Source organism: Nomascus leucogenys, chromosome 17 (genome assembly GCF_006542625.1).
Source record: "Nomascus leucogenys isolate Asia chromosome 17, Asia_NLE_v1, whole genome shotgun sequence".
Lineage (NCBI taxonomy): Eukaryota > Metazoa > Chordata > Mammalia > Primates > Hylobatidae > Nomascus > Nomascus leucogenys.
The window spans coordinates 5576117-5594478 of record NC_044397.1 but is presented as its reverse complement, the minus strand read 5'-3'; the positions used below and the strand labels follow the sequence as shown (position 1 = coordinate 5594478).

The 18362-nt window shown below is 51.9% G+C and overlaps 1 protein-coding gene across 1 annotated transcript in view; it reads left to right on the top strand.

Annotated features, from left to right (window-relative positions):
- Window positions 1–3528: 3528 nt before the first annotated feature.
- The window catches only part of C17H6orf132 (chromosome 17 C6orf132 homolog), a 40572-nt gene continuing 25738 nt past the window's right edge, over window positions 3529–18362 (top strand). The window contains 1 exon segment of the mRNA XM_030795863.1: window positions 3529–4201. Within this exon segment, the coding sequence (XP_030651723.1) occupies window positions 3553–4201 (649 nt within the window). The 5' untranslated portion in view covers window positions 3529–3552.

Sequence of the window (18362 nt, the reverse complement as noted above, 5' to 3'; positions counted from 1 at the left end):
GGGATTATAGGCGCCCGCGACCACGCATGGCTAATTTTTTTGTATTTTTAGTAGAGACGGAGTTTCACTATGTTGGCCAGGCTGGTCTGGAACTCCTGACCTGGTGATCTGCCCGCCTCGGCCTCCCAAAGCGCTGAGATTACAGGCGTGAGCCACCGCACCTGGCCACCCAGGTGGCCTTTTTAAGCCTTCCACACCTTGGCCAACCTTGCCATGACCTCCTGCCCACCGGGTAATTCCCAGCTCCCCCATCCTCAGCCCCTGAAGAGGCCTCCTGCCTACCCTCCCCAGATCCTGCAGCCCCCAAATTGCACTGCACCTTCCCCCATTCATTTCCTTCCTTTCAGTTACCTCCCCACTGCCCAGCTCTCCACAGGTCGCTGCCTGTCTCCATAGACTATATAGCAACCTGCACTCAAGAACCATGTCTTTAATTTTTCCGGCTCTTTCACAGCCCAGCGTGCGGCACACAGTGGCTCTCAAGAATATCAGTTATAGGCCGGGCACGGTGGCTCACGCCTGTAATCCCAGCACTTTGGGATGCCAAGGCCAGTGAATCACCTGAGGTCAGGAGTTCAAGACCAGCCTGACGAACATGGTGAAACCCCGTCTCTACTAAAAATACAAAAATTAGCCGGGCATGGTGGTGGGCACCTGTAATCCCAGCTACTCGGGAGGCTGAGACAGAAGAATCACTTGAATCTGGGAAGTGGAGGTTGCAGTGAGCCGAGATTGTGCCACTGCACTCCAGCCTGGGTGACAGAGAAAGACTCCATCTAAAAATATATATATATATAATAATAATAATAGTTATATAGTAGAAGTAGCAAACAAATGGAGCCACTTGGCTGGCAAGGTGGCTCACGCCTATAATTCCAGCATTTTGGGAGGCCGAGATGGGTGGATCACTTGAGGTCAGGAGTTTGAGACCAGCCTGGCCAACATGGTGAAACCCCATCTTTACTAAAAATATGAAAATTAGCTGGGCATTGTTGTGGGTACCTGTAGTCCAGCTACTTGGGAGGCTGAGGCAGGAGAATTGCTTGAGCCTGGGAGGCGGAGTTGGCAGTGAGCCAAGATTGCATCACAGCACTCAAGCCTTGGCCACAGAGCAAGACTCTGTCTTGAAAAAAAAAAAAAAGGAACAAAAAAACTAAAATGACATTTGAGGGGGATAATTGTGAAATTTTTTTTTGTTTATTTATTTATTTATTCATTTATTTTATTTATTTTTTTTGAGACGGAGTCTTGCTCTGTCACCCAGGCTGGAGTGTAGTGGCATGATCTCGGCTCACTGCAAGCTCCACCTCCCAGGTTCACACCATTCTCCTGCCTCAGCCTCCCGAGTAGCTGGGACTACAGGCGCCCGCCGCCTGGCTAATTTTTTTTTTGTATTTTTAGTAGAGACGGGGTTTCACCGTGTTAGCCAGGATTGTCTCGATCTCCTGACCTCATGATCTGCCTGTCTCGGCCTCCCAAAGTGCTGGGATTACAGGTGTGAGCCACCGCGCCTGGCCTGTTTTTTTTTTTTTTTTTTTTTTTTTTTTTTTTTTTTTTTTTTTTTTTGAGATTTCGTGTTTGCCCTGGAGGCTGGCCGATCTCCCCCCCCCCCCCCCCCCCCCCCCCCCCTCCCCCCCCCCGCCCGCTTTTTTTTTTTTTGAGAGGGGTTTCTGTTGCATTCTCGTCTTGTTGTTCTAGTTTTCGGTAGGGTTTTTTTTTTTTTTTTTTTTTTTTGAGACGGAGTTTCACTCTTGTTGCCCAGACTGTAGTGCAATGGCGTGATCTTGGCTCGCCTCCCAGGTACAAGCCATTCTCCTGTCTCAGCCTCCCAAGTAGTTTGGATTACAGGCATGCGCCGCCATGCCTGGCTAATTTTTTTGTATTTAGTAGAGACAGGGTTTCACCATGTTAGTCAGGCTGGTCTCAAACTCCTGACCTCAGGTGATCCACCCGCCTCTGCCTCCCAAAGTGCTGGGATTACAGGTGTGGGAATGTGGAGTGTGTATAAAATGATAATAGTGTATCAATGTTAGATTTCCTTTTTTTGTTTTATTTATTTATTTTGAGACAGAATCTCGCTCTGTTGCCCAGGCTGGAGTGCAATGGCATGATCTTGGCTCACTGCAACCTCCGCCTCCCAGGTTCAAGTGATTCTTCTGCCTCAGCCTCCCTAGTAACTGGGATTACAGGCACACACTTCCACGCCCAGCTGATTTTTTTATATTTTTGGTAGAGACAGAGTTTCACCATGTTGGCCAGGCTGGTCTCAAACTCCTGACCTCAAGTGATCCACCTGCCTTGGCCTCCCAACATGCTAGGATTACAGGCGTGAGCCACCGTGCCTAGCAATGTTAGATCTCTTGAGTGTGACAGTCGTATTGTGGCCATGTAGGAGAATGCTCCTACTCTTAGACATCGATGCTGAAGTGCTGGGGGAGGCTAAGAAATGGACCACGGTATCTACAACTTCCAAGCTTCAGCAAAATGAAAAGGAAAAGAATCCGAGAGAGAGAGAGAGAGAGAATTTAGCAATGTGTTAACAATTGGTGAATCCAGGGAGAAGGGTACCCAGGTGGTCATTGTATAATTCTTTTAAGTTCTCTGAAGGTTCGAAATGTTTCAGAATGAAAAGTTGAGGGAAAACGCCTTTAGTGTAAGATCTGGGGGAAATTGCGGGGAAACGTGGCAGTGGGCCCTGTCCCCAGGAAGCTCGGCGGAAATGGCAACTTGCACCAGCCTATGCCCCCTGCTGCCCAGAAAACATCAAACTCCACCCACTTGGCCTGCACCTCTGCTCTCAGCATCTTCACACAGGCTTTCCCCATCCTCATTAGAGGAAACTTCCCCCATGGATAGCCACCCCTGGCTTGGCTAGGATGTTACCCCAAGTGCCTTAAAGTACCACTGCTTGTCTCCCTGGAGAGTGAACCCAACCCTAAGGGGGCTCTACCCACTTTAGGTTTTCAAAAATTATATTCACTTAACTTCACAGAAAAAAAAGAATGTGGGCCAGGCGCGGTGGCTGACGCCTGGCACTTTGGGAGGCCAAAGCCGGCGGATCACGAGGTCAGGAGTTCCAGACCAGCCTGGCTAACATGGTGAAAACCTGTCTCTACTAAAAATACAAAAATTAGCCGGGCGTGGTGGTGCGTGCCTGTAATCCCAGCTACTCGGGAGGCTGAGGCAGGAGAATCGCTTGAATACGGGATGGGGAGGTTTCGGTGAGCCGAGATGGCGCCACTGCACTCCAGCCTGGGCAACAGAGCAAGACTCCGTCCAAAGGAAAAAAAAAAAGAAAAGAAAAGAAAAAGAAAAAGAATGTGACGTACAGACACAGAATGCCAAGATTTCGTCATCCCACATTCTCTTCGGAGCCCTGTCAATGAGGATGTTTTTCCACCCTCGTCATCAGATTGGTATACTAGTTTGTCATTTTCTTGCTTTTCCCAGCTTACTTTTCTCTTACAGGCACTTTCTGATGTTCCCCGAAGCCTCACGCCCCACATATTTGAGGGGCTATAGGATGCCGTGGCGTGCTCGCTTTGGCCATCCATGTCCCTCGTGTTGGACACTAGAGCTGTCCCCGATGTACCCATACTGACCTGGTCACGAATGGCCTTGAGAGGCTGGGAACTCACCCCCCTCCTTCCCCGGACTAGGGGGAAGTGGGGTGAAGGAGGCGTGCAGGGAGGGAACCTGGGGGAGGGGGTGGCCCGTCTCCCAGGCTGGGCGTGGGCCGGGCGAGGTCCCCAGCCCACCGGGCCGTGCCAACAATGGCCTGTTGTAGAAGGAGGCGGGAAGGAATGCGGCCTGGGGAGTTGGGCGGCGGCGGGGCGGGGCCCGGCCGAGCGGCTGTCTCTTACCTGGCCAGGTGGCTCGCATTTCCCGGCAAGCGGCGGCGCCCGCAGCACCTGTTGCCCGGTGCTCGGGCGGGGAGGACGGCGGGGGACATGGCCTGGTAGAGTCCCCTGGGGAGACCGTGCTGAGTTCAGTCCGGGGCAGGGCAGAGCGAGGGAGGGAAGGTCCTTCCCCGGCGCCCGCGCGGGCTGCGGCAGCATGAAAAAGAACCAGACGGTGCAGGGCACCTTCAGCAAACTCTTCGGGAAGAAGCACACCACGACCCCCACCACCTCCCTCTATGCCACCAACCCCCCCTGGATCTTCACCCAGGAGGCCCCGGAGGAGGGGACCAGGGACTTCGGTGAGTGCTCTGGGGACGGAGGGCGCTGGGGCAGGGCCGGCGGCGCTGTCTCCTGGAGGCGCGGATGGGAGGGACACGTTGGAACCTGCGGACTGGCCGAGAGCAGCCGCCGGGCAGGGGAGGAGGCACCGCACCGGGGTGTCTGGGAAGGGCTGTGCGGTGAGAGAGGTGTGGGGAAAGAGGGGACCCCCCGCACCACGGGGAGGTGGGAGAACTTTGCCGCCCCCACCTCTGACCCGAGGCCTTCTTCGGAGGTGTTTAATTCCCCCTCTTGGCGAATCCTTTGCTTGTGTTACTGTTAGGGGAAAGGCTTCCGGAGGTTTGCGGTATCTCCCCCGACCCCCACCGCTACACCCCCTTTCTGGCTGAAGCAAAAGTGTTCCTGAAGAACTGGGGGCTAAGGGGCTAAGAACTCCTCCCTCACCCTTTGCACTCCCTGTTTCCCTAGCCCACGTGGCAGAGAGGGGCTGCTATCTGGGTGCTCACAAACTTGGCTCTGGCTAGGTGAGGCCCAGGAAAAAACAACAGGCGCAGCTGCTACCAGGTTACCAGCCTGTTTGTGACACCAAGTCACTTATTGGGGCCACAGGCTCCTGCCAGGTCAACCTGGGACCTGGGCTGTCTCTGGGCTAAGACCAAGGAGCCAGAAATGGGACAGTGGAGGCCAAGGAACCCTCTCCCTGACTGCCAGCTGCTGCTGACCCTGGAATCAGTCTGGTGTGTCTCTGCAGGCCTCTAAAAGCACCGCCCTGGCTCATCCGCAGGCTCTGGCTGTGGGTCATCTTATCATTGCATCGTCTTGCAATTTGTATTCTCTGTAACTAGGGGAAGCCAGCGGCTGGAGACAGAAATCCATTTCTTGTGTATGACATGTGGCTCTGGAACGCCCAGGTTGTGGGGGCAGGGGGCTTCTGGGCCCAAGGAAGGTCACTCGTCACTGCTTTAGCTTGCCTGCCTTCACTCTCACCATTATTATCTTCACTGATCTTTATAGCCACTGTGCTGGGACCAACAGTGGATGTCACAGCCTTGGTGCCTGCTGTTGGACTCAGTTCAACACCCAGGTTGCCACACCAGGACACAAGGCACCATGGATAGGAGCGGGGCAGACAAAGTGTTGCCTCTTCCTGGCACAAGGATCTCAGATCAGGGGGTGAACAGAACTAACCATATGCCATTTAACCCTTTCTGAGCTTTTGCTATAAAAGATTATTAAGCATAAAAGCAGAGAAGAGAGATGACCTCTGAGTGGAACTAGCATTCGAGTTGAGAGGAGAGGGCATTCCTGGCAAAACAAACAGTAGAAGCAAAGACCAGGAGGAGCAGGACAAGTGGAGGCATGGTGTAGGCACTTCCAGACACAGGTGTGCGGGTAAGTGCCTGTGAGCCAGGACACTTCTTTCCCTCTCAACGGAGGCACCATGGAATGACCATTTATTAATCCTTTCTTTTTTTTTTTTTTTTTGAGACAGAGTCTCGCTCTGTCGTCCAGGCTGGTGTGCAGTGGCGCTATCTCTGCTCACTGCAAGCTCCGCCTCCCGGGTTCCCACCATTCTCCTGCCTCAGCCTCCCAAGTAGCTGGGACTACTGGAGCCAGCCACCACGCCCGGCTAATTTTTTTGTATTTTTAATAGAGACGGGGTTTCACCCTGTTTAGCCAGGATGGTCTTGATCTCCTCACCTTGTGATCTGCACGTCTCGGCCTCCCAAAGTCCTGGGATTACAGGCGTGAGCCACCGCGCCTGGCTATTAATCCCTTCTTAGGTGCAAGATGCCATTCTAAAATCTTTGCGTTACTGATTCATTGAAATATCATCTAGAGTCAGGCACTATTATTATCATTCCTGTTTGACAGATGAGGAGACTGAGGCACAGGGAGGTTAAGTAATATGCCCAAGATCACACAGCTTTCAATGCTGGAGGCAGCATTTTTCTAAGTCCACAATTCAATGATTTTTAGTAGACCGTTTACACAGAGTTGTGCAACTATCACCACCATCTGGTTTTAGAACATTTCGATGACCTCCAAAATCTCCCTTGTGAGGCAGAACCAATATTTGAACCCAGGCCGTCAGGATCCAGAGATCACACTCTTAGTGGGTTTGCTGAATTAACTCTGCAGAGGAAGGTGATCCAATGGTGAATTTTACTAGAGGGGCATCTGCCTGGAAAATACACCCCCACACACACACACCCTTCCTCCCTCAGGGGGAGACCTCAGCCATGCCTCTCAACACACCCTTCCTCCCTCAAGGGGAGACCTCAGCCATGCCTCTCAGCCACTTCTGCATTTTGCCTAGCCTGTGCAGGCTGCTAGTGGGCATCAGCACCTCTGGTGAGGGAAGAGGGCCTGGTGCCCTGTCATCTCCAGCCAGCTGCTGCCCTCATCAGCCTGGGCAGAGCTGGAGCCCAAAGGACAGCTCCTCCCATTCCTCAAGGCAGGGCTGGGCCTCCAGCTGACTCAGCTTGGTCTTGCCTGCACAAGGAGCGGTGGAAAACATCATGGGCCCAGCAGAACAGCGCCTCAGTGTTTCCGGGGTGTTCCCTGGGGTGCCACTGGGCGTGGCAGAAGTCCTCCTCCCTGCTCTGCTTGGAGTTAGGGAGAGGAGGGACCAGTGTTGTGGATTCTATGATGGGATGCAAGTGCAGCCCTGCCTTGGCATCCTGTCTTTGTCAATACGTGGGGCTAAGCACTCTCTGGGCCTCAATTTTTTCTTCTGTTAAAGGGAATAGTGTCCAGGCTGCCTGCAGGGTAACTGCCTGAAGTGGTATTTATGGTAGTGCTTTGAACAGCATTCAAACGAAAAGCTCTAAGGCAGGGTGTCCAATCTTTTGGCTTCCCTGGGTCACATTGGAAGAAGAATTGTCTTGGGCCACACATAAAATACACTGACACTAATGATAGCTGATGAGCTAAAAAACAAAACAAAAAAATGCAAAAAAAAACAAACCCTCATAATATTTTAAGAAAGTTCACTAATTTGTGTTGGGCCATGGGTTGGACAAGCTTGCTCTAAAGCAAGGATTGGCAAACTACAGTCCTGGCTCCATTCTTGCCCATGGCCTGCTCTGAGGAATAAAGTTTTATTAGAACATAGCCAACTATGCCCCTCATTTACATATGGTCTATGGCTAGAGTTGAGTAGCTACAAAAGAGACCTTATGGCCTGCAAAGGCTAACATATTTACTATCTGGCCCTGTACAGAAAAAGTTTACTGTCCCCTCCTCTAAGGCATGATTTATTATTGTTGGATCATTCCCAGCATGGAGCACTTCCTGCCCCTGCCTGCTTCCGCTCCTCTTCCTAACACTGCTGTAGAATAGAGGAAACTGAGCCATGAAAAGAGTATTTCAAAGTCTCAGAGAGAGTGGGATTAGAGTTCCATAGGGCCCTTGAGTCTGTGACATTCCCCTCGAGCCTGGGGTGAGATGCTGGCGATATCCAGCCCTTAGAGAACAGGCGGTGGAACGGAAGGGAGGAAAATCAATGTAGGGATGTGTAAGGGAATTAGGGAGTAATCAACTGTTTGCTCTGTGGTTGCAGCCATGTAAAAATCTGTTTGGACAAGGGTAGGCTGGGTACAGTGGGTAAATGCAAACAGTCATGTGAGAGTGGTGACAAGCAAAAAATTTTTCTTTACAGAATTTCTCTAATATGTATTCCAGCAATTAGGAGGGCTTCACTGAATACATTTGCAATCCTAACGAAGTCTTCTGCCCTCTCCCAGCCCAAGCAGGGCCACACGATTGTGTGTGTGTGTGTGTGTGTGTGTGTGTGTGTGTGTGTGTGTGTTTTAAATGTATGAGAAAGCAGAGATGTGGATCTCTGCAAATCCCAAGATAAAGGACTGGGCTGTTACTGGAGACAAAGCTGCCAGTCACTCAGGACTCCTCCCTGGCATCTTGGATTAACTGAGCCAAGATTCTTTATCTACCACCGCTGCACCTGCCACCAGCAATGGGACACCCTTGTTTGCTAGAGGACTCTCTTTCCTACCCCATTCCTCTAAATGGGACAGCTCACAACTACCTCAGTCATTTATTTGAAATGCAGATTCTGGGCTGGGCAGTGGCTCACGTCTGTAATCCTAGCACTTTGGGAGGCTGAGGCAGGTGGATCATGTGAGCTCAGGAGTTTGAGACCAGCCTGGGCAACATGACAAGATCCTGTTGTCTCTACTAAAAACAAAAAAATTAGCCAGGCTTGGTGGCATGCACCTCTAGCTGCAGCTACTCAGGAGGCTGAGGTGGGAGGACTGCTCGAGTTCAGGAGGCAGAGGTTGCAGAAAGCCAAGATTGCGCCACTGCACTCCAGCCTTGGTGGCAGAGCGAGACCCTGTTTCAAAACAAAAAAACAAAAACAAAAACAACCCAGCACTTTGGGAGGCCAAGGCAGGAGGATTGCTTAAGCCTGGGAGATAGAGGCTGCAGTCAGCTATTATGGCGCCACTGCATTCCAGCCTGGGTGACAGAGGGAGATCCTGTCCTCCCCCACCCAAAAAAAAAAATTTAATTAATTTCAGATTCCTAGGGTCCCACCTCAGGCACAGGAAGTCAGAATCTCTGGGCTAGGGTCTGGGTTCTGGGGGTTTTTTGAGACGGAGTGCAGTGGCACAATCTCGGCTCACTGCAACCTTCTACCTCCTGGGTTCAAGCGATTCTGCTGCCTCAGCCTCCCCGGGCTGCGCCACCACACATGGCTATTTTTGTATTTTTAGTAGAGACGGGGTTTCACCATGTTGGCCAGGATGGTCTCGATTTCATGACCTCGTGATCCACGCCCCCACCCCACCCCGCCCCATCCCCGCCCCGCCCCATCCCCGCCCCTGCCTCGGCCTCCCAAAGTGCTGGAATTTACAGGCGTGAGCCACCGCGCCCAGCCTTTGGGCTCTGGGTTTTTAACCAGCTCCAGGGGAATTGTTTTGTGCAGGAAGATGTGAGAATCCTGGTATTTCCTTCCCCACATGAAGCAAGGCTATTCTCTTTCCCTTTAGGACTCCCTGCAGGGCACATGGTAGGTTCTACATAAATATGGAAAGAATGTGACCAGCTCCTTATCTGGAGGACCCTAGTGCCCTCTGGTGTGGCTGCAGGTTCTGGTGTTCCTGTTCCCTGGGTCTCCTGACCCTGTGTTTCAGGCCTGGCTAAAGAGTGGGAAACTCCCACCTCCTACCCCGGGAGCCAGGAGCTGAGCATATATTTCCACCCAGGGCCAGACTGGCACCAGCCTACCAACTTTTGTTTACTCCTGTTCCCTGGAGGTGTGCTGTGGTTTGCCGGCAGTCCAGTGCATACATATACACCCTCTACTGCCCCATTATATAAGCTTCTCTTGTCACTCTAGTTCAACTCCAGAAAGCCAGGCCTGCCCTTGACCCCTGCAGGCCAGCTACAAGGTGCCCCTTCTCTCCTAGCCAATAAGTAATGACAGTAATGTAATTATTATATCACCAGTCTGTGGACTAAAAGCTTTGTATGTCTTCTGAATTGAGGAAACAGACTCAGAAAGGTGAAATGACTCAGTCATTCCCGTCCGGGGTAGCTCAAACATGAAAGTGCACCCAGTCATCTGGAATCTTGTTAAGATTAGATTTGTTTCGGTAGTTTCGGGATGAAGGGAGAGTCAGCATTTCTCACAAGTTCTGGGGTCTGCACACTGAGTGGCGAGTCCTAGCTTGGAAGCAGAGGGCCCTGTTCACTTTGCTCCTCCCCCTTAGTCCCCACCTGCAGGGTTGGGGGGGCGGTGCCCAAGACTCCTCCATTTCTGTTCCCTCCTCTTCTACTTTGTGGCTCCCTGCCCCTCCTCCCCTCCACCCCAGCCAAATCTTCAGCGTCCCCTCTGCCCTTGGACAAAGGCCTCTCTCTGGTCCTCAGGTCAGGACTGCTGGGACTTGCTGGGAAAGACTGGCCTTTTTAGGCTCCGGTCATGTGGACTTGCTAATTAGCAAGGAAAGGCCTCATTAACGCCATTTGTGAGTTACATTCACGTGGGGCCGCCCCCGCTGCTTCCCTGAAAGGCAGGGGCTCCCCTAGTGGCCGATGATTGGATGCCACACTTCATACTTCACTGTCCAGCACCCCCATTCTATATCTACGATGAGGTAGAAGTAGAAAGAGGTCTGTTTTGGGATTCTGGGTTCCTCTTAGTCAAGGCAAAAACTCCCCAAGCTAAGGCCCGAATCCTCCGAAGCCCCAGGAATCCAGTTAGACCTGTAGCCAGTGCTCCTGAGGTCATTTAGGGGCTCCTGGCAATTTGGGGCCCCAGCCCTCCTCCCACTCTGGCTAGCTTCCTTCCCTCCCCTGATTTTGGGAGGCTTCCAGAAGAGTGTCATCCTCATTTTACAGGTGGGGAAACCGCCCGACAAAGTGCTCAGTGTCCTCAGGTATTACATTGATGTGAATCCAGATATGATTCCTAGGCCCATTTCCTCCCCTCCAGGCCTCACCAACTTTTAAGTCTCATTCAGGAAAAACAAGAGATGGAGGGGAGAGACACTGAATCCCTACATCCCTTCCCTGCCTTGCTGGCTATGACACGAGGGAATCAGAGTCTAGAGTCATGTTGCCTGGGCTGGAATCCCAGCCCCTTTGACTCACCAGCTGTGGGACCTTGGGCAAGGGACTTAACCTCTCTGAGCCTCAGTTTCCTCACCTGCAAATTGGGAATAATAAGGGTACTTCCCCCATGGGGTGGTGAGGTCTTAGAATAGTGCCTTGCTCATAACACAGGCTTAATAGATGTTAGACATTTAAGTATTTAATTAATCAAATTAATTTTCTCTCTAGTTTGGACCTAGCTAGAATTTGGGGAAGAACTAAATAACTGCCCCGGAATCTTTCTGACCTCAGCCTCCATGGAGATCCATGAGCAGCTTTGGGGCTGGGGGAGGAAGAACATTTCTTCCAACCCTGAACTCGGTGAGCAAAGAAATGCCGAAGACTCAGTGAGGCTCCTCCCCTCGGGGAGCAAGGCAGAAAAGAAGGGCTGGGCGTCCTGCAGCAGCCTGTACCTAGCTCTCAGCTCGCCCGGAGCTGACCCACCCACCACATTTAACACGTACCCCACGCCAGGCTGAGAGAGCCAGGTCTGCCTGTTGGGGAGAGGCAGGGAGCCACGTGCCCTGTCATGCGAAAGGCAGTGCAAGTCAGGGGCCATGTTTGACCCCTGCTTGGTGACCTTGATCCAGCCCCTCCCACTCTGGGTTGCTGCAAAGAGGGCTGTTCAGCCCCAGGCATCAGGACTCAGAGTGAACCCAAACAAGAAAGCAAAGGGCCCAAAGGGCCGCCTGCCTCCCGGTGGCTCTCCCCCATGGGGACAGGTGTCACCATGATTTGCAAGTGACATAGTCCAGCTCAAGCTCACAGCTCAAACTCTTGGTGGAGGGAAGTAAGGTGGAGCAGAGAGAAAATGATGTTGATGACAACAATAACCAGCCCTCCCAATTATTATTATTATTTTTTTGAGATGGAGTCTCACTCTGTTGCCCAGGCTGGAGTGCAGTGGCACAATCTCAGCTCACTACGACCTCTGCCTCCCAGGTTCAAGCGATTCTCCTGCCTCAGCCTCCCGAGTATCCTGTGTAGCTGGGATTACAGGCGCCCACTACCACACCTGGCTAATTTTTGTATTTTTAGTAGAGATGGGGTTTCACCATGTTGGCCAGGCTGGTCTTTTTTTTTTTTTTTTTTGAGATGGAGTTTCGCTCTTGTCACCCAGGCTGGAGTGCAATGGCTCAATCTTGGCTCACTGCAACCTCTGCCTCCCCGGTTCAAGCAATTCTCCTGCCTCAGCCTCTTGAGTAGCTGGGGTTATAGGCACCCGCCACCACGCCCAGCTAATTTTTGTATTTTTAGTGGAGATGGGGTTTCACCATGTTGGCCAGGCTGGTCTTGAACTCTTGACCTCAGGTGATCCACCCACCTTGGCCTCCCAAAGTGCTGGGATTACAGGCGTGAACTACTGTGCCCGGCCACCAGGCTGATCTTGAACTCCTGACCTCAAGTAATTCGCCTGCCTCAGCCTCCCAAAGTGCTGAGATTACAGACGTGAGCCACCACTCACAGCCAACCCTCCCAATTATTAATACCATCGAACATCCAAAAACCTGCTCCAAAAACAATTCCTGGTGCCAAGCAGGAGACTTCACCCCAGATTTCAACCTGGGTACAGGCAGCTCCCCTCCTGCCCCTTCTCCCTCAGGAGAATCTGGCTCTGCCATGATTGTCATGGCAGAGGTCAGGAGATCGAGACCATCCTGGCTAACACGGTGAAACCTCGTCTCTACTAAAAACACAAAAAAATTAGCCGGGCGTGGTGGTGGGCACCTGCAGTCCCAGCTACTCGGGAGGCTGAGGCAGGAGAATGGCGTGAACCTGGGAGGCGGAGCTTGCAGTGAGCCGAGACCACACCACTGCACTTCAGCCTGGGTGACAGAGCAAGACTCTGTCTCAAAAGAAAAAAAAAAAGAAAAACAAAGTCATCATCTGCTGATGACTTTTGCACCCTTTCTCTCACTCAGCCTCACATCAGCCTGCCGAGCAGGGACCACTGTTCACATGTACAAAGATAAAGAGACAGCCTCAGAGAGACCAATGAGACTCCCAGGATCCCACAGTTAAGTGATGGAGCCGGAACTGGAACCCAAGTTCAGCTGGATTCTAAACCCATAGCCTTGACCCCGTAAGGTTCTGCCTCCCGTCCCAGCCATGAGCTGTCCGACTGCTGGGTGTTTCCGGCCAGGGCAGACAGGGCAGAATCTCAGCCATGGCCTCCTCACAGCCCAGGCAGCCTCTGCCACAACTCTGCTGCCCTCCGGCCCATGGCAGAGCCAGATTCTCCTGAGGGAGAAGGGGCAGGAGGGGAGCTGCCTGTACCCAGGTTGAAATCTGGGGTGAAGTCTCCTGCTTGGCACCAGGAATTGTTTTTGGAGCAGGTTTTTGGATGTTCGATGGTATTAATATTTATGTCAACTCAAATCCTTGAGGGAGTGTAAATGAAAGCAAAGCCCTACCTTCATTTCCCATCCTTCTATGAGGGAGAAATTGTTAGGGAGAAAATCTAAAGTAATCCTATGCCTAATCTTGTCATAAATAGGATTCCATTTGGGGGGAAGTTGGGTTCATTTAAAGATCAGGTTTGGGTCAATGGAGGCAGACCTGGATTTACTCCTATTTTATCACTGCATTATTTGCATGTGAGTTTGTCAGAAGTTTGTATCTTGACAGGACTGTGGTCCATCTGGGGCTCAGGCCTTGCTCAGAACCTGCTGCTGGGGTCTCACAAGGCTTCCTGGCTGCTGGAATTGCCCCAGGACTCTCTTTCTCTGGAAGTTCCTGGGTCCAGGGGCATCTCCCTTCCTTTTCCAGCTTTCTGAATCCCACCTGGATGTTCCAATGCTGCCTCTCTGGTCCGTGCATGTGGCAAGCATAAAACCTCTGAGATCCTGAAGGACCTTTCCAGAAAAAGCCAGACACCAAGGGAGTTTGCAAGTTTCAGAGTGGATGAGACAAGGGGCTGTGCCCCTCTTTCTCATTGCAGTCTTGTTCCGAGAGCAAATCATCCAGCCTCCTCTCCAGGCACCCCCTTCACCTCCTCCTCACCCCTCCTTCCTCAAGGGACACCAGGATGTTCCTAGCCCTCCTTTAGCTCCTCGACTGAGGAGGGAGCTGCTTCTCAGGAAGGCCTCAGCATCCCTGACCTGTGATCTGAGCAAAGTTCATCACTTCCAATAGGAAATTCCCCAAGGTTGAGCTCTGTTGTCTTTCTGTTTAGTTTTCGGCCTTGACCTTGAGGCTGGGAAGACCCCAGTTCTGACGTTGAATGCTTTGAGGATCTAGCTGATGGAGATGGACACACGCGCCTCACTTCATGCTGTGCCTCTACCCAGCAGGAGCTGGGCCAGGTCTGAGGGGCCCCTGAGAGTTGGCCTGATTCCAGCCACACCTCCTTTTCTTTTTCTTTTTTTTTTTTTCTTTTGAGACAGAGTCTCGCTCTGTCACCCAGGCTGAAGTGCAGTGGTGTGGTCTTGGCTCACTGCAAGCTCCACCTCCCAGGTTCATGCCATTCTCCTGCCTCAGCCTCCCGAGTAGCTGGGACTACAGTTGCTCGCCACCACTTCCGGCTAATTTTTTTGTTTTTAGTAGAGACGGGGTTTCACCGTGTTAGCCAAGATGGTCTCGATCTCCTGACCTTGTGATCTGCCCGCTTTGGCCTCCCAAAGTGCTGGGATTACAAGCATGAGCCACCGCACCCAGCCGGTTCTTTTTTTTTTTTTTTTTTTTTTTTGAGACAGAGTCTCACTCTGTCACCCAGGCTGGAGTGTACTGGCACAATCTTGGCTCACTACAACCTCTGCTTCCTGGGTTTAAGCGGTTGTCCTGCCTCAGCCTCCTGAGTGTCCTGAGTAGCTGGGATTACAGGTGCCCACCACCACATCTGGCTAATTTTTGTATTTTTAGTAGAGGCAGGGTTTCACCATATTGGCCAGGCTGGTCTTGAACTCCTGACCTCGTGATCCGCCCACCTCGGCCTCCCAAAGTGCTGGGATTATAGGCATGAGCCACTGCGCCCAGCTCCACACCTCCTTTTCTTATTTTATTTTATTATTATTATTATTTTTGAGACACAGTCTTACTCTGTCACCCAGGCTGAAGTGCAGTAGCACAATCTCGGCTCACTGCAACTTCCACCTCCCTGGTTCAAGTGATTCTCCTGCCTCAGCCTCCCGAGTAGCTGGGACTACAGGCGCCCGCCACCACACCCGGCAAATTTTTTGTATTTTTAGTAGAGACGGGGTTTCACCGTGTTAGCCAGGGTAGTCTCGATCTCCTGACCTTGTGATCCGCCTGCCTCGGCCTCCCAAAGTGCTGGGATTACAGATGTGAGCCCCCGTGCCCAGCCCCTTTTCTTATTTTGATAACAAATTTACTGTCTTACAATTCTGCATGTCAGAACTCTGACACAGGTCTCTGTGGGCTCAATTAAGGTGTTGGCAAGACTTTGTTCCTCTGGAGGCTCCGGGAGAGTCTGTTTCCTTGCCTGTTCTGGCTGCTAGAGGCAGCCCACAGTCCTCGGCCAGTAGCCTCCTTCCATCTTCAAAGCCAGCCGTGGCAGCCGAGCCCCTCTCACAGCGCATCACCCCACCTCTGCTTCTGTATCACGTTTCCCCCTCTGACCCCTACCCACTCCTCTTCAGACTGGAAAATCAAATCCGATTTTCCAGAGGTGCCTGGTGGGGAGAGGAGCCACCTGGGCCTTCCAACCCGGCCTCGACTACAGCCACTACCCTTCTATATGTTTTACAGAGAACAACTATATTCTTAGAAAGGATTTCACTGCTTAAAACAACCACAAAGCAAGCAAAACAACAATGGCCCAGAGGCAGGGCTGAGTCATGGGACCTGCGAGGCAGTTAGAGCGCCTGCTTGGGGGTCAGACGGCCACAGTTCAGATCCGACTCCATCCTGACCAGCAGGCTTCGAACAAACTGCCTCACCTCCTGTTGCTTCCCAGAGCTGCTCCTTGGCCAGAGCCGAGCTGAGCCTTCCTCACCCCCGTACATGGTGGGATTATGACTCTTCCCTTTAGGGGTGTGTGTATGGTGGTTTAGAAGTCAGGCCCTTTAGGGAGACCCTGGCTTCAACACTTACTGTGAGGCTTTGGGCAAGTTATTTGACCTCCTTGCTTCTCAGTTTCCTCATCTGTAAAACAGGGATAATGACTGTACCAATTTGCATGGGGCTGTTTTGAGAATTAAATGAATTAATAATGTGTAAGATGCTCGGAACAGTGCCCAGACCATTAAAGGTGCTCAGTAGGCTGGGCGCGTGGTGCACACCTGTAATCCCAGCACTTTGGGATGCTGAGGCGGGTGGATCACCTGAGTGCAGCAGTTTGAGACCAGCCTGGCCAACATGGTGAAAACCCCTCTCTACTAAAAATACAAAAATTAGCTGGGCGTGGTGGTGCACACCTGTAATCCTAACTACTTCGGAGGCTGAGGCAGGAGAATTGCTTGAACCTGGGAAGCGCAGGTTGCACTGAGCCGAGATCACCCCACTGTACTCCAGCCTGAGCGACACAGCAGGGGGATTCCACAATGGCTCAGGCCTGTTGTCCTGGCACATAAGGAGGCGAGACGAGCTTTCGAGGCCAGCCTGGGCAACATAGAAACCTCTCATCTATATAACCAAAGAAAAGACTCCATCTCAAAAAAAATAAAGATAAAAAAATGCTCAGTAAGTTTTTACCTTTTATTATTATTACTATTACAGTTATCACCCTTGCCAAGTTGCTCAGATATAACACTTCTAAAGCTTCTAGGCACCCAGTAAGAGTAGCCATTAATATGACAATAACTCAGCTGTAGGAAGGAGGCTCCCTAGATCCCAACATCGGTGCAGAGATGAACTGAAATGATTAAGGCCTTGCCTAGGAGCGTGGCTCTCATGCAGCCCCTGTGGCAATCCCCGCCCCACCCCAGTCCTGTTAAGGGTCCAGGTAGCCACATCACATCAGATCTAGGGCCTTGGCATCCACACAGCACTCTCTAGAGAATGCCCCAGGAGATCCTGGTGTCAACACGCAGACTCTTGGAAGTGAGGGAATCGGGGGCTTTCGTAGTGGCTGTTGGGTGTGAGCTACTTTTGTTGTTTCCCATTGGGTCAGATCTTATAGCTCCCCTCCCCCATGCCCTATCCGATCTTGGTCTGCAGCCTCAGGCATGGAGCCTGGCAACTGGGACTGGAAAATCATATTTGCCCAGAGTGCATGGGGCAGGGCAGTGCTGGGAACTGGAGTTTCCAGGGACATGCGGAGCACACGGAGAACCCGACGTTCGGGCCCCTGTTGAGACATGGAGAAGCTTGAGTGTCCCAGCCAGCTTCCTGCCTTGGGAGGGCAGCACACGGAGGACACCACCTCCAGCTGCTGGAGCGCTCCCAGGAGCCTCCCTGTCACATCCAAAGCCCAGATGCTCACATGGGGTGCTGCGGCTATCAGTGTAGGGATTTGGGATGGGTGTAGTCTGATCCCAGGATCTTCCTGACAAGCCCAGTCTCTTGAATAAATCATTTGGCTTTCTTGCAATTTTCTCCTAAAGTCATGTACAAGGAGAAAAGTAATCATGATTAGCTCAATTTCCCAGTTAGTAGGCTTCTGGCTAACTGGGATTCTAACCTTTCTTCTCTCCTCTTTGGCTGTCGAGGAAAGTCCTCCACACTTTGTTAAATGGAAGAAAGCCCTCTTTGCTCATGAGCCACATAGCAGGAGGGCCACAGCGATCCCTGCCAAGGGAGTGTGAATTTCTTGTCAGTGTGTATCAAGGGTCATGAGGGAGTTGAGAAAGGGATGTGATGTGATGTGAGTGGCCCCTCACATCCACTGCCACAGAGCAGCACAGAGCACAGACTCAGTAACTGGAGGAAGAGGAAGGTCCTTCATATCATCTTCCTACAGGTGAAGCAACCATGTTTGCTGAGCACTTACTATGCCCTGGCCACACTCACTCCTCACAACAGTGCTATACAGCACTATCATCACTCCCACTGTACGGATGGGAAAAACTGAGGCCCAGAGAGGTTAAGCCACATGGGCAGTCAGTGGCAGAGCTGGGATTTTTTTTTTTTTTTTTTTTTTTTTTTGAGACGGAGTCTCGCTCTTTCACCCAGGCTGGAGTGCAGTGGCATGATCTCGGCTCACTGCAGGCTCTGCCCCCCGGGGTTCACGCCATTCTCCTGCCTCAGCCTCCCGCGTAGCTGGGACTACAGGCGCCTGCCACCTCGCCCGGCTAATTTTTTGTTTTTTTAGTAGAGACGGGGTTTCACCGTGTTAGCCAGGATGGTCTCGATCTCCTGACCTTGTGATCCGCCCGCCTCGGCCTCCCAAAGTGCTGGGATTACAGGCGTGAGCCACCGCGCTCGGCCAGAGCTGGGATTTTTTAACCAGGTCACATTGACCCTACTGTCCCGTTTTTTCTGCTCTGCCCTCAAGGGTGCATTAAAGCGAGCCATGTACACAACCATCTGTGGTTTGGTGGTCAGGGAAATCTTGAGTTAGGGAGTCCAGATGATGGGATATTGGCCACTGGGGACAGCAGGTGGCCTCATCTGCTCTGCATGTTTCAGATTAGAAATTCAAACACTCGAGGGAAAAGCCAGCTT